Source organism: Eucyclogobius newberryi, unplaced genomic scaffold, assembly GCF_026437365.1.
Source record: "Eucyclogobius newberryi isolate DKJ021-1_F unplaced genomic scaffold, fEucNew1.0.hap1 SCAF_14, whole genome shotgun sequence".
Taxonomy (NCBI): Eukaryota; Metazoa; Chordata; class Actinopteri; order Gobiiformes; family Gobiidae; genus Eucyclogobius; species Eucyclogobius newberryi.
The window spans coordinates 25038420-25053018 of record NW_027315768.1 but is presented as its reverse complement, the minus strand read 5'-3'; the positions used below and the strand labels follow the sequence as shown (position 1 = coordinate 25053018).

Genomic DNA, 14599 nt, shown 5'->3' with positions numbered 1-14599 from the left:
ATCAGATCTATGGCGAGGCAATCCCTCTCACATTAAGAATGCACGTTTTTCCAAGGTAGTTTGGAGCAATAGAAACAATTTTAATAAGCAAAGCAAAAACATCTGGAGAAGTATCAGATCATTCACCAGAAAAGTTACACTCTGCACCTTTAATTGATAATTTTATAACATTTAAAAAACATCTAAAACCAACACACCATGTGCACATCAGTCTATGACACGCATAAGTGGATACAAAGATGTAGAATTGTGAAAACAGGCATGACGACACAAAACACACAGTCCTCCCAAAGGAAATCCTATTCTTAGCCCTGTAAATAAACCCATTAGAATAACAGGAAGTGCAGCTCCGTGTGTCAACAGAAGTGACAGGAAAGCATCAACCAATGTGTGCTTTGGAGAATGGAGTCAAGGGCATCTGGAAAACAACAGGTGGAATCCCACAATGCACTGGGTCATGGTATGAAATTCTAGTTCAGGCGTAAAGGAGCCACAAAGTCTGAACATAATTAAAATGGAAACATGACAATGCCACAAATGACCATGACAAAGGACAAAAAATAAAAATAAATTGTCGTCGTCAACTGAGTTTTATATTAAACAATCACAGAAGAACATACACAAAAGACAGGGAACTATTATTTAAATCTGGCCCTTCAATATAACGTGATATTATCAGATTAGCGCTCTATAGGATACATTTACCATACAGACAACCACAGCGTTTCCAAAACACAAAGCTGACAAAAAGAAGAAAGACCATTGATCATGATCTCAAACAGCGACAAAGACAAAACCGAGGGAAAGGAAGTGCATTTGTGCATCTGAAGTTGTGTAGTGGCTGTTTTTTAATGATTGAGTCTTTTCCTGCCAGATAAGAGGCCTGTCAAAATGCTCAGGACCCCCTGGAGAGCCCGGTCTGTAGGAAAGAGGAAGGGAGTCGCGCTAGTGCAAAAGGAAGTGTGTAAATCAACTGATATTATTAATGTGAGCAAAACTGATCATTTTAAAGATTAATAATAACATTCTTGCCAAAATTGTGCCTTTCAAGTCTGTTCCCACTCTTTTTAATATATATATAATTGTAACCAAACATCAGCTTGGGTTTTAATGGGAACAAAATATGCAAACTATGTTAACTTTTGGTTGGATTTAGGTCGATGTGAGAAATACAAATTATCGAGACAAGTTGACGATAAAAAATGTTTAAAAAAATACTGTATTCATAAATATTCTCTATCTAGAACTCTTCTATCTCCATATTTCAACCTTTATTTGATTGATAGTGTGTTTTTAAAAGTCCCAATATACAATAAAAAGAATAGTTTGACACATCGACTAATCGGAATGTCTATAGTTCACTACTAAAGGACTAATTAGTGACAGTGACAGCCCTAAACCTAAAACATATTTGTAAGATGAGAAAGGTAGTTTTGCTCCAGTCATGTAGTGTTATTATCGAGTGCAATCGTTCCAAACTCAATATTCAAACCGATGCTTCGCAGTGCTAATGTCAGAGGGGGAAAGCCAAAAGGAAAGACGATTCCACAATGTCTGATTTTGCTTCTTTTTCCTAGCTTTGGTATTGATCTCTTTCTTCATCTATTCTTCACGCCGCTTCTCTCCTCCCGGCTCCTTCGAGAGGTAAACTACAAATGACCTTGTTTCACTTCCCTTTACCACTCTCGGCTTCTTTTGTTCTTACCGCTTCAGCAACGTCTCAATGCAGCGCGGGAGAGCACATGATCGCAGTGAGATAAAGCAGAAGACACCAGTGGAATTCAGACAGAATCAAGACAATCTGACAGGACGGGGAAAGATACTAATGCACTTTCTTTTTTTTATACCTTTCCCTGCATCGTTTTTGTTCTATTTCTTTCATTTATCTGACCTCATCTTCCCCACAGCTGGACAGTGTCTAGTTTTAGTAGCGCACCGGAGATGAGCGCATCCTGAACAGTTGCATCTGTGCAGCAGGAATCCAGCAAACATCCAGTCGCCTTGTAGACACGTTTTATTTTGCCATTGAATATCTACAGATACACTTTATACATTTCTGAGTTGTACCGGCTGGACTTTAACTGTTGGTGAAATGCTCAGGTCACTTCTGGATTAGTTAATGCTATGATCTGTATCGCAATGTTACTCTGCGTTGAACTGACTGAATTCAAACCTTGTTATTTTCTCTAATAGATTTAAAAATATTAAAAAAATCACACCAACGAGAACCAATTACGCCTTCAGGATGTTTTTCTTTTTCAGGAAATGTCATCGTCAAGTGAGTATTATATTAAACAATCATGCAAACAAAGGGGACTGTAATTTGCTGGTCCCCAAACGTGAAGAGCACAGGACATTCTGATGCTGCAGATGTGCCAGTGCGCGCTAACTGTTCAAATTAAAATGATGATTAGTAGAAGTTGGCATCTGTTGGATATGACGGATAAATGTAGCGTTAATCAATGCCCTCCTCAGGTGGTCTGATGGGATTTTGTCAAGCCGAACTGATTGAAGAGTGACATTTTAATTTGATCCCAGTCAAGCGTGGGACTGTCTGAACTCAAGAGGCCGTGTGCAGGCCTGTGCACCAGAGCTTTAGACTTAACCTTTATTTAAACATGAAAATATCCTCATTTGGCAAACTGGTGTAAACATATTTCTCTTAGAGGCCTTTTTCCTTGTTCTGTTTTGGCTGCATTTAATTTGAAAACCTTGGCTTCGTTTGAATAGAGTCATTTTCTCGTGCTGGTCTTTGTCTTAGTAATTGTGGAGAATTTCTTTGATGGCTGAAGGGTATTGAAAAGAGCTCCAAAAATGTAATTATTGAACTAATTCCTCTCGTTACATGTTGCTTTGCAATATTGGCAAAGATACACATGGACTTTGTCCAAAGTATGAATGCAGAGTGACACTTCATTGGTGCACGCAAGACGCCTCTTCTGTCTGAACAATGTGTTTTATTGTGTTCAATGTTTTAGAACAGTCATGTTTATTCCTGTTGTAGAAAACTAAGGAAATACAAATTTACTGCTATTAATAATGAAATCAGTTCAATTTCCTATAACATTATTTGAAGGTAACTTAAGTGAATTCAATTGCCTTTGAATTAAATATATTAATTTGTAGATTTCTCATTGAATCGTAGCAAGTTCATTCTGAGCCAAGGTGTTGGGGGGCAAGATTTCTAATTATTACAAAACTAAAATACAATATGCTGAATATATTGTACAATATTTCAGACAAAGACAATGACCCCTTCAATATGGACGACCTTGGTGCACTGTCCCCAATCCTTCTCCAATCCAACACAGTGAAGCTCATGCACAAAACTCCAGCTCCCGCACTGGTAAAGGAGGAGGGGGAGTTCCATTAGCCGCACGGGACAGCCCTGAGACAAACGAGGTGTGTGGAGTCGAGTGCAGCTGCTCCCCTCCTTGTGCCACCTCACACACACTTACACACACACTGTTACACACACACTTACACACAATAACACACACACACACAGGGCAATAAATCACCACCTCGCCTGTGTCGCCAGCCTGTGCTCGCCCAGTGTTAAAAGCCAATCAGGAAAATTACATGCAAACTCCAAGGGACCCATTTCCACTTTCTTAAGAAATCATTAGTCAATGTTATGAGCTTTGACGTCTCCATAATACCACAGCCGCCTGCCTGAAGCCCAGAGCCGGCAAACCCCTCCCTAACCAGGACTGACAATACTTTATTGGCTCAAGAGGTTGTCCCACACTCCCATGGGGGACGTAGGGCACCAGCTAAGAAGAACAGTGCAACATAAAGTACCAAAATGAATAAATGAAACAAACTTCAGGTGCATCAGGAGGATACGAGCATGTGATGTACATTCAGTGATGCAAAAGAGATTATGAGCTTAGAGGCATAATACGTTCATTTATCCCAAGACACACATCATAAAAGCTTCTACGGGACCATAAAGCGTATATTTACCTTAACCTTAATCTTAAACTAAAACATGGGGATAAGGGAAACTGAAGAAAAGTACAAGTGATATTAAAAATGCATTGTACTTGACTACACATAGGTTTAAAGGAACCATGGTATTACGATTTAAAATGTCACGTGTCCCCAAACACCAGGTATATGTTCAAATCAAATATAGCTTTTACTGACGATATGTATAATACTGATTTAGTCAAAAACATTGGACATGATGTAGTGTTTAATGTTATAAAATGGTGTCCAATCAGAAAGAAGAATGAGCCTTACACAAGTCTCTGTTCCTTTAGTTTAAAGGTAATAAAAATGTTCACATAGGTCTGAACAGGAACCAGGAAAGCACTGTTTGTATCAAAATCTAATTCAAAACAGGAAGTACACTTTAGCGCAAAGGTCCCGCCTTTCCATTCCCGCTCTCAACACTCGACTTGTTATTGTCCCTGCAGTAATCATCGGAAAACTCTCGCTGCTGTGACTGCGCGTGCTGTAGTGCTACCAAATGTGTTTCAAAAGCTTTGAGCGGCAAAAAAAAAACCCACACCAGATGATGTACACGGAGCAAATGTTGGTTTCGACTTCCTCGGAGCTTTAAACGGATCCAGCTACTACATTTGGTTAACGGAGGAAAAGTACTGCGCAGTGTGGTGCGAGTGGCGGGGCTGGTTCTCGTTGAGGCCGTGCTCAAAACGGTAATCGCAGGCGCCCATTTCCCACTATACAAAACGTGAGGAACTACTTAGAAAAGGCCTACCTGGAAGTGGTGTTGGCTGTGATTTTGAGCGTCCCGGGATTGCGGATTAGTTTGTCCAGGATGCTGACGATCTGTTCGAACTTGGGTCTGTTATTCCTCTCCTTCTGCCAACAGTCCAACATGAGCTGGTACAGGGTCGCCGGGCAGTCCATGGGCGGCGGCAGGCGGTACCCCTCGTCTACCGCTTTTATTACCTGCGCATTCCAAAGCAAACAATACAAATTAAAGCCAGCGCACATTTGGAAGTGATTTTTTTTTGTCGCTGTGTTGTTACAGGCTTCACTTACATCCTGATTGGACATTTCCCAATATGGTCGCTCTCCATATGACATCACCTCCCAGAGAACGATGCCGTAACTCCAGGCGTCGCTGGCTGATGTAAACTTTCTGTACGCGATGGCTTCTGGAGCTGTCCATCGAATTGGGATTTTTCCTCCCTGAAACGTAGCAGATAACGTGAGGAAAATGGATCACAGAATTTCTGTCACGCCAGTGCAATGTTAGATGTCGAGGAGAAGAAGCCAGGCACTGACTTTTATCCAAAGCCAATACTCTTACTAGCCAATAATTGTCACCATTTATATCGTTTTCTTTGAGCACGCCGTTAAAACCAACTTGAATTCTTGACTTTAAGGTGATTCTCTTCTCTTAAAATCTTAACATCTGGAAATGGTGTCAGTAATTCATGTTTTATGTGTTCATTTGGGATTGTTCTGCCATTATACAATTGTAACCCGATAGAAATCTTTCAACGATAATTGCTGCCCGATTCCACGTATTAAATTCATGCACAACTTGGGAATTTCACCATTAACAATAAAACACATGATAAATGACTGCTCCACTCGTGTTGCTGTTGGACGAATGCTCCATTGTCAAGAAGTCCATTTGCATAGTAAGTAGACACATGGAAAACAAAGTGTGGCTGGGAATTAGTGCATGTGCCGAGCGTTGTCAGTTACTCCAATAGAGTGGCAGAGTTTATTATTCCTCCCTACTATTTTAGATTATGTATTTCTGGGAGAAAGGCAAATGGAACGCTGGCTGTTTATTTGACAAGCAATTCTCAGCCAGAAAATTGCACTGTGTTTGAAGGGGCTGCGCGCTCGGCCCAAACCACAGGAGAGCATGATGAGAATGACCACACACAAGAATATGAGCTGGCACACTGAAACATAATCAAGATCATATGGTTTCTATGTCGTAAAATGTGATATTAGTAAGTAACGTTTGTAACTAGTAATAGAAAACTACAATTTCTTTGTTGTTGGATGTGTACTTCTTCAGTTTTGTGGTAGAAGTGATACATTTGGTGATTGAATTTCATTGTTTAATTTGATTGTTGTGTTGCGGAAGTGTAGAGAGGCAGAGAACATACTTATAAGACATGGTTTGTAAAAATATATATGTATTAGAGATATACTTGTTGAAATTTGTCCGTAGCTGTACAAAATATTTATCATGTAATGTTTTCATATATCAATAAGGGATTTCATCAGTAAAAACGGCCACAATGATACATATTTGGGACGAATAAATCTGGAACTGGCATGTTTCTTGCTCCATTTTGTTGGTTTATTCAATACAAACAAATGTACAGGGGGATTAAGCCCGTCAAGATTATTACTATAGCGACTCATTGCTCAATAAATAATAGAGAGACCAATAGTTTTTGGGTCAATATTTCTTGTGGTTAATTAAAGATAAGAGTTAAGCCGTAGACAGTTGACTTGTGTGACTCACTGATACAAACAAACCACTTTCATTCTGAGATTTACTATTGCAGTTTACGTTTTTAATATTATACATTTAGAATGAATTTAGTTATTGTGTTAGTTATATTTACAAGTTCCTATTATATTGTTTATTGTCTATATTTTCTGAAAAAATTGTGAAAGTCCTAGATAGGATTTTCAATCTTATTTAATATCTCAGTAAATTGAAAAAAACACACAAACCGATAGCTGGCATACAAATTCTGCCTTATTTTTTGTAGCTAAAACTTTAATACCATTTTAATGTATCTTTATTTAATTGTAGTTTGATAAGAGTTAGAGTTTTGGTCCCACTCACCCTGGTGGTGTAGGCCGCCTCAGGGTCGTCCTCTAAGACTCTGGACAGGCCGAAGTCGGACACTTTACACACCAGGTTACTGTTGACCAGGATGTTTCGAGCCGCCAGGTCTCTGTGCACATAACCCATGTCTGACAGGTACTTCATCCCTGAGGCGATCCCACGCAGCATGCCCACCAGCTGGATGCCTGTGAACTGTGCATCGTGCTTCTGTGCAAATAAACAAGGAAGAAAGAGAAAGAAAGAGCACTTTAACGTCATGGTTTAATGTAAAATATACATTATGGAAGGGTCTGACCTTTCTGATAATCTGCATAATCTGGTGTCTCTGTGCATTAGTACGAGCGTTATTTTCATTACCCTTCACGAGGCACCTTTGACATTCTGCATTTCATTCTTTAACGACATTATACTGTGAAATACCAGAACCTGCAGTGTAGATTACATGTATAAAGAGAGGAAAGAAGCAATTTTCTACTTAAATGTTTTTGTTTTGAGAATCAGGCAAAATCTATGTGAACAAAAACATTCAAAAGTAAATTTATGAAATGTCAAATCGCATCATCAACACCGCTCGATACCAATAAATCCATTTCAAGTTTATATTTAAAGCACTAATCACATTTTAACTGAGACCGTCTCATGTCTAATTGTTATAGATAGTTGTTTTTTAGACAATTTGACCATTTTTGTTCAATACTGTCCATACTATACAATTTTTATTTTATGTTTCAAAATAAAATAAAAAAATATCAAATCAAGACCTTTCTTTGTGTCTTTCTTTCTTTCTTTGAAGTAGCATCAAATGAAGTGCAATCTGTATTACCAATAAAATCAATAAAAACATTTGGATAAAAGCAATAAAACACTGGTCCATAAAAACAAACACATTTAAGAGGCTAAAATAAAGGACATAAGCCTGAACACTACATTCTTGCTAACTACAACCAGTTGCTCCTACCGCAGTACAAACTACAAGCAACTCACCTCAAGCTCCATTCGTTTCATTTCCTAACTACACCTAATGTGATTTTTACATTTCAAACGCGTCACTGTCTCCTGTGTTTGTCAGAGTTTGACAGAGCTTAACCCTTCAGTCCACTCCATGAAACAGCACTTATAAACAACACTGTCCATTCCTCTCCCATTCCCGTCCGAGGCATTTCTTCCCAAACGGCTGGGCGCTGGTCAAATGTCAGGTCGCACTGGAGGGAAAATTAGGGGTGTGTGTTTTTTTCGAGCTCTGAAAACCAACCTGTGTTCCATTTCGTCTGGAGCAATTAGTGGCCGGACCACCTGGCTTCCTCGTTTCAAAGACTCGTATATACAAAGGCCACAAAACCTACACTCAATTTGCATGGGCCTGGATGTGTGTGTTCCCCACAAGTGACACGGGGCTGTTGTGATAAAGAGCAGAGCTTTTTGGGGAGACATCAAGACAAACTGCTGCCCGTCCCCGATGTGTCTGGATACTTCGCAGACACAGAAAAAAAGGACGAAAACAGACATGGGTTTCGCGAGCTTCGTGCCAGTGTTGTGGTTTGGCGGCGAAGCTTAGAATAATTTCACAAACGAAGGTCCATTTCTCTTCTGGAGTCTGGTGCATGGTAAGAATCAAATGCGCAGGGCTTAAATGGGTTTTAGGGATCCAGACGTGCTGTAAATGCGACGCAGCTTTTGTCGTTTGAAAGAATTTGAGCACAATATAAGCCACGTGGTGCATGAATGTGACACAGTATCTTTAGACCAAAGCAAACACATGTATAACTCATTTAAATTTAAATGTCCCTTAAATAGCATTCACTTTTTAAACAGACGGATGCATTTTTATTATTATTCAAAACTGTTTGAATCTGAGTGCAACTTTTCTCATTACATTGATTTGATACCTTTGTGTATTTTGTTAATATAATGTTAAACGTTAAATATAATGTGTCACCTTGACTATATTAGGAGATACAAACCATTAGTCAGTTAACTTCTCTATTTCCATGTTTTTCAATGTATTTTGAGCAACAAAAACACCTGTAAATGAAGAATGCATAACAAGACAGTGGTGGAAGAAGTAATCAGTTTTGTTTCTTCAGTAAAAGTGCAGATACACAAGCAAGTAAAAGTATCACATTTAAATAACTACTATAAGTATTGAAGTACATGTTATTATAGAGTAAAAAGATCTGATTTTCCATTATATTGAAGAATGAAATGAGGTGATCTTGATAGAGAATTATCGGGCAAAACGTCACCAGAAACATGCTAAAAAACAACTCCAGCAAATACAAAGTCCTTTTTACTTGTCGGCCCTTCAAAAATGTACAGATACCTGCTCTCAAAAATAAAAAAGGATCCACAGTAAAAAGTACTTAAATAAAGTACCTTATGTGTCTGGCCTGTCGGAAAAACTGCAGAGAATTTTTAGACAACACGAAGTCCCTGTTTATTTTAAACCAGGAAACACTTTAAGACAAAAACTGGTTCACCCAAAGGACAAGTTGCCGACTCAAAAACAGAGCAATGTAGTTTATTCGATCCAATGCAGTGAAGAAAGTTGTAAAGAACGTTACATAGGTGAGACGAAACAGCCTCTACACAAGAGGCTTTATCAGCACAGAAGAAATACTAGTTCAGGACCACAGAGCGCCGTGCATCTCCATCTTGAAGCCTCTAATCACTCGTTTGAAGATGGTGAGGTGAAGGTTTTAAGCAGGGAGAAAAGATGGTTTGAAAGAGGAGTCAAGGAAGCTATTTTTGTTAAAAAAGAAAGACCTTCTTTAAACAGAAATGGAGGGCTAAGGTTTAATCTTCCTGTTATTTATAATGGGTTACTGAACCCCTGGAAAGGTAGAGGACCAGGACATTTAGATGCTAATCAGGGTGGTTGAGCCAGGGTCTCACAAAGACAAAGAGGATTCTAATAGCCCATTAAAAGTCTGAATAGGCTAGCTCGGTAGATACAAGGGGGAGTTTCTGTTGAAACAAACAACTCTTTCTACTTCAGGAAGGCTCCGCCCAATGGGCGGGTCTTACCACAGAACAGTATTAATATCGGAGTTCTCGATCTAAATTCTTTTATTGACAATGACTCTTGGATGAGAGTCGAAACGTCTATTTTTTCAAACTGAGTTCAGATGAAACAACTGAAGCTTTTTCTACTATGGAACACGCCTGGACGAATGAGGGATTACACCGACAAAGTACCCTGACGTTTTACCAAAGTACAATCCTCCACCACTGAAACGTTTAAAAGTCCCAAAACATGCAAAATCGACTTTTCAGAGCTTTTAACCTTCTTACATTGCTATTTGTGCTTCATATATGTACCCAGAGTGTTTTTTTGATTGATTCCCGCAGTGTTTAGCTATATTACTGACTATCTCCTTTCCTCCAATCTCCAAACTGACGGGGGGTGGGGCAAGACCGCATCATAAGGGCAAGCACGCGTCATCATTAAACCAAGCCGTCTGCATTTCCGGGTTGGTGAGGGGGTCCAAGTTCTGGGTGATATTTCTGAACTATTATGTTAAGGGTGTTGCACAACCCTTATTATTATCAATTATACACTTAGGATAGACTACAAAACGTGAAAAAAGCATGTTATGGCACCTTTAAAGCCAAACTGTGAAACATTCCCCACAGAGCAATGGCCTTATCATGAGAAAAGCATGTGGCAATCCCCCTCCCAGAAAAAAAAACATACACATCCCACCTTTGAGCAACAACATTGACTTCTTACAAAACTCCGACAACAACGCATTCTGTTTCACTTTGTAAGGCTCCATGTTCTGCCTCCTCTGCCGTGTCTTTCATTGCCTGGACTTACTCTCAGGAAGCTGTCGAGGGACCCGTTCTCCATGTATTCAGTGACGATCATGACCGGTTTACCTGCGAGAGAAAGAGAGGAGAGAGAGTCACTGCCTGCTACTTCATATCCCCGCTGTTTCTCACACATCCAGACAGAACTGTGAATACTTCTGTCTCCACCCGACCGTATCTGCAGCCGCCGCCCCATCTCCACCACCGATTGCCTTCCGATTTATACTGTGATAACGACACAGTTGTGACAGTGGAGCGGCGGGCTGTGGCTTGACTTAAAGCAGACACTTTCTCTCACACACACACACACACACACATTCGCACAGTTTTAGGGCCCCAGCGGGTCAGCCGTCAGAACGTGACATCTTTATTTCGATGGAAGAGCAGCTTGTAAATCCGCGCTGCGTGCTATCATCTGTGTATGATCAGACCAGGGCCAGCGCGGGGTTTATGACTGCGGAGGGAAAAGGGACGAGAACCTTTAAATCAGAGACTGTTAAAGGGGCAGTGCCGGTGTCAGGACGTGTTTGTGTCCCAGATGGCTTTGTACTCCCTGATTCTCTCTTCAACAGCCACTAACCACATGACCCGCTCCGTTTTATGCTGATTAATGCACGGACACAACTCCTACCTGCTGCTCTCTTTTAAACCGGCTCTTCTCAAGTCATGAGCTCTGGACTTTAGCTGCAGAAAATGAACAGGACTCGTAATTTATGCTCTTCCAGATACAAATGTCAAGAAAAGACTAGCGTTAGATTGTTGTGTTGCCCTTGTGCCTGGATTGATCCTGTACCTGCATGTTGCACGTTCCTTCTGGCAAGAACTAATTATTGAATCCACCTTGCCACATTAGCTCAGATTGCCTGGTTTAATGAGGTGTAAGGCTCAAAAATAAACAATTTGCTCACTGATTATGAATACAGTGAATGCCAGTTTTAATCGGTCGCTCCCATTCCTTTTCACACTCTTTCTCTGCCTCATTTCTTGGTGATGAATGAATGAATGGTAATCTTGGTAGAGAACAAAACATTTTATACAACACACTGGGCTTTTTGAACTGAATTTTTAAATATACATTGGAACCTCTTAAGTAAATTTAACCTTGGTTTTAGTGTACAAACCTAAATTAGTGGTTCTCAAACTTCTGAGTATCGCCACAGCAAATCCATGTCTAAAACAGAACTATTTTTGGTCTAAACTAGGGCCAAACCAGATTTGAAATAGGCTTATACAATGTCTACACTAGTAAACAACGACTAACCCAGATGAGGTCACAAATATTGATTACATTAACTCTAATTTCAACAAATATCTGAATTGTAGAAGAGTCTATGTAGCACCTGAATTACAAAACCAGCTGCTTTAGTGGTTTAAATTTCTCACAAACATGAAATGAACCAGTCCAAAAATGTGGATTGAACAGCTTCAACCAAATCTGCATCAAAAAGCTTAATTATACTTGCTTATATACCATAATCCAAAACTATGACCTCTTCACTCAAACCCCTGGCTCTGATTGTCAAATTTGCTGATTGATCTTGTCGGTGACCCGCAGAGACAGGGACGTGTCCTCCTGTCCTCCTGTCCTCCTCTCCTTTCTAACCCTGCTCCATGTCTCCTCACACTGTCAGCCACAGAACAGCCCAGAACCGATTCATCCAGTGTGAGGAGCAGAATACATGCATCTGTGTATGAGTGTGCGTAATGTGCAGTAGTGGAGGATCAGCCAAAAGTAGCAGTGAAGTAAATGGTCTGTGAAAGTCCCAGTATTATTAAGAATTAAGAGGAGCAGCTTAATAAATCACCCTGTAGCAGTGAGAGAGAGAGTGTGTGTGTGTGTGTGTGTGTGACGGCGAGCGTGTCAAATCGACATCCTGAAACTATGGCCTGCATTTATCAGTCTTTACACAGCTCTGTGTTTGTGCGCTGAGCCTCACTCTGGATGTTTGCACAGGCTAAATACTGCTCTATGATATATTACAAAAACAAGGGGAATGCCCACTGTACCTGCCAGCTCGTGCTCGTGCTCGTGCACAGGGAACATGAAACTGGAAACTTTATAAAAACCTTTTCTGTTGTGTGCAAGACTGGATTGGGTTTAGTTTCCCATCTGAAGCAGAGCAGATTAGTGTAGAGGGTATTTAAAGATGTTATGCAAATATTCAATAGACAACTGAAATGTGCAACACTTCACATTCAGTGGATTTGTCATTTCTGTAACGTTATTAACTTGCAGGATGGATGCGTAAAATGCCATGCTGTGGAACTTTCCTGCAGGCTGGCATGGATGATTTTAGGCATAATGCTTGGGCTTTTTCAATAGTTTTTCGACCTTCGACTGTTGTTATATATGTATATCCAAATATTAAGTTATGTGTTTTTACTTGCCTCAGGACAACGGATGGATTATAACTATTTGTGCTAAGTCTGACATTTATGTTGAAGCTGCTGCTGACACATTGATTAATATGCACTATTCTAATTTAAATAAATAAATAAGGGTCCCACTTATTTAGAAAATGTGCCACTTTTTCATTACCGCTTGATTTACTTTCAAATCATGATCAAATAAATATTACTTTTCTGGCTTCTGGCCTTTTGGCTTGTGGAATGTTATGAACAGTTGCTATCTCTGGTTGATAAAAAAACAATATCTGCAAAGCTGAATTAATGAATTACGCAGCGTGTCCCACCACACTGCACAGCTCTCTCACCTTTACAATAATTCCGTTGCCGTAATTCCAGGCAAAACAATACAATCTCCACAGAGCCAAGAAGGTGCCAGACCCTCCACCAGAAAAGTTCAAAAGTGCACCTTTAATCTGCAGTACACGCAATACTGCAGTTATAAGGCCCTGCTTTTTTTGCACACCTCGCCTTATGCAATGCAGATGATGAAAAGCAGAACAGAGGAAACTAAAATAAAGTGCAGGATTACTGAATATTCTGTAGCACCTCAGGTATTGTCTCTGTGTTTAAACTTGTGAGTGTCAGAAGCACCTAACGAGCCCGGAGCCCGAGGACAGAACGGGGCTCGTCCTGTTTTCACCAAGTTCACTCTCATTATTCGCCGTTTTCAGTCGTCCTTCCTTCTCTCCAGTGCTTGTGTGAGTGCTAATGATCGCATAAAGAGGCCCGGAGGGGAGCGCAGCACAGATATGGATTTATGGATTTATGCTGCTTTGGACACAGGCTTTGATCAGAGCGCATTGATCTGCAGATTTACACCACCCTGGCTCAATAAATCTCCGGGTTCTTTCACACCAGTATCGCACACGTTATGGTTGTTTGTCAGTGATGGTTGGAAATGTGAGATTGGTAAAAAAGGATTGTCCGAAGCTGCTGGATTAAAGCTGCTAATGAAAATCAGATGCTGGCGCAGGCTTCTTTCTTTAAATACGGTTATAAAAAGTCTCTCTGTCGCTGCCCATATGGTGCATATGGTGCATATGGTGCATATGGTGCATATGGTGCATATGGTGCATATGGTGCATATGGTGCATATGGTGCATATGGTGCATATGGTGCATATGGTGCATATGGTGCATATGGTGCATGGAATCTGTGCCAAATCCAATTACGCCATTTACAGCATAAGTGGCAGATTACTTATCGAGATGAAAAGAATGGTGCGTTCACTGATTGGGTCCGGGTTTGAGCCTGGTTTGGTCCTGATGTAGTTCGGCCCCACACAGTCCAGGGTTTGTCCTGTCTAGTCCAGGTTTAAGCCCACTTGATTGAAATATTGATACTCCACGTCAATGACTGGTATAATAGAAAGCAAATTAGCACATTATGCACCCCTTAAACCTTAAAATTCCCTTTTGTCAACCATTTGATAAAAGGAAGCTATCAAACTCATGGTAAGGTACAGCAAAAAGGGAAAGATTTAACCTTCTTTTCAGGCAGCTCAACCATTCTGGGTTTGTTACGGTGACGAGAATTGTCAAGACGCAACAAACGCTCAATCTACTCATCGTCAAG

The 14599-nt window shown here is 40.3% G+C and overlaps 1 protein-coding gene across 3 annotated transcripts in view; it reads right to left on the bottom strand.

The window, feature by feature from the left end:
- Positions 1 to 14599, bottom strand: part of epha3 (eph receptor A3) — a 559788-nt gene that overhangs the window by 461485 nt on the left and 83704 nt on the right. For 2 of the 3 annotated variants that reach the window (XM_072445114.1, XM_072445111.1), the window contains exons 12-15: positions 10623 to 10684; positions 6803 to 7012; positions 5017 to 5166; positions 4730 to 4923 (exon numbers count right to left, since the gene is read on the bottom strand). The exons of the other annotated variant lie outside the window; for it this stretch is intronic. In XM_072445114.1, the coding sequence (XP_072301215.1) occupies positions 4730 to 4923; positions 5017 to 5166; positions 6803 to 7012; positions 10623 to 10684 (616 nt within the window). The remainder of the gene's footprint in view (positions 1 to 4729; positions 4924 to 5016; positions 5167 to 6802; positions 7013 to 10622; positions 10685 to 14599) is intronic. 3 annotated transcript variants of the gene reach the window in all.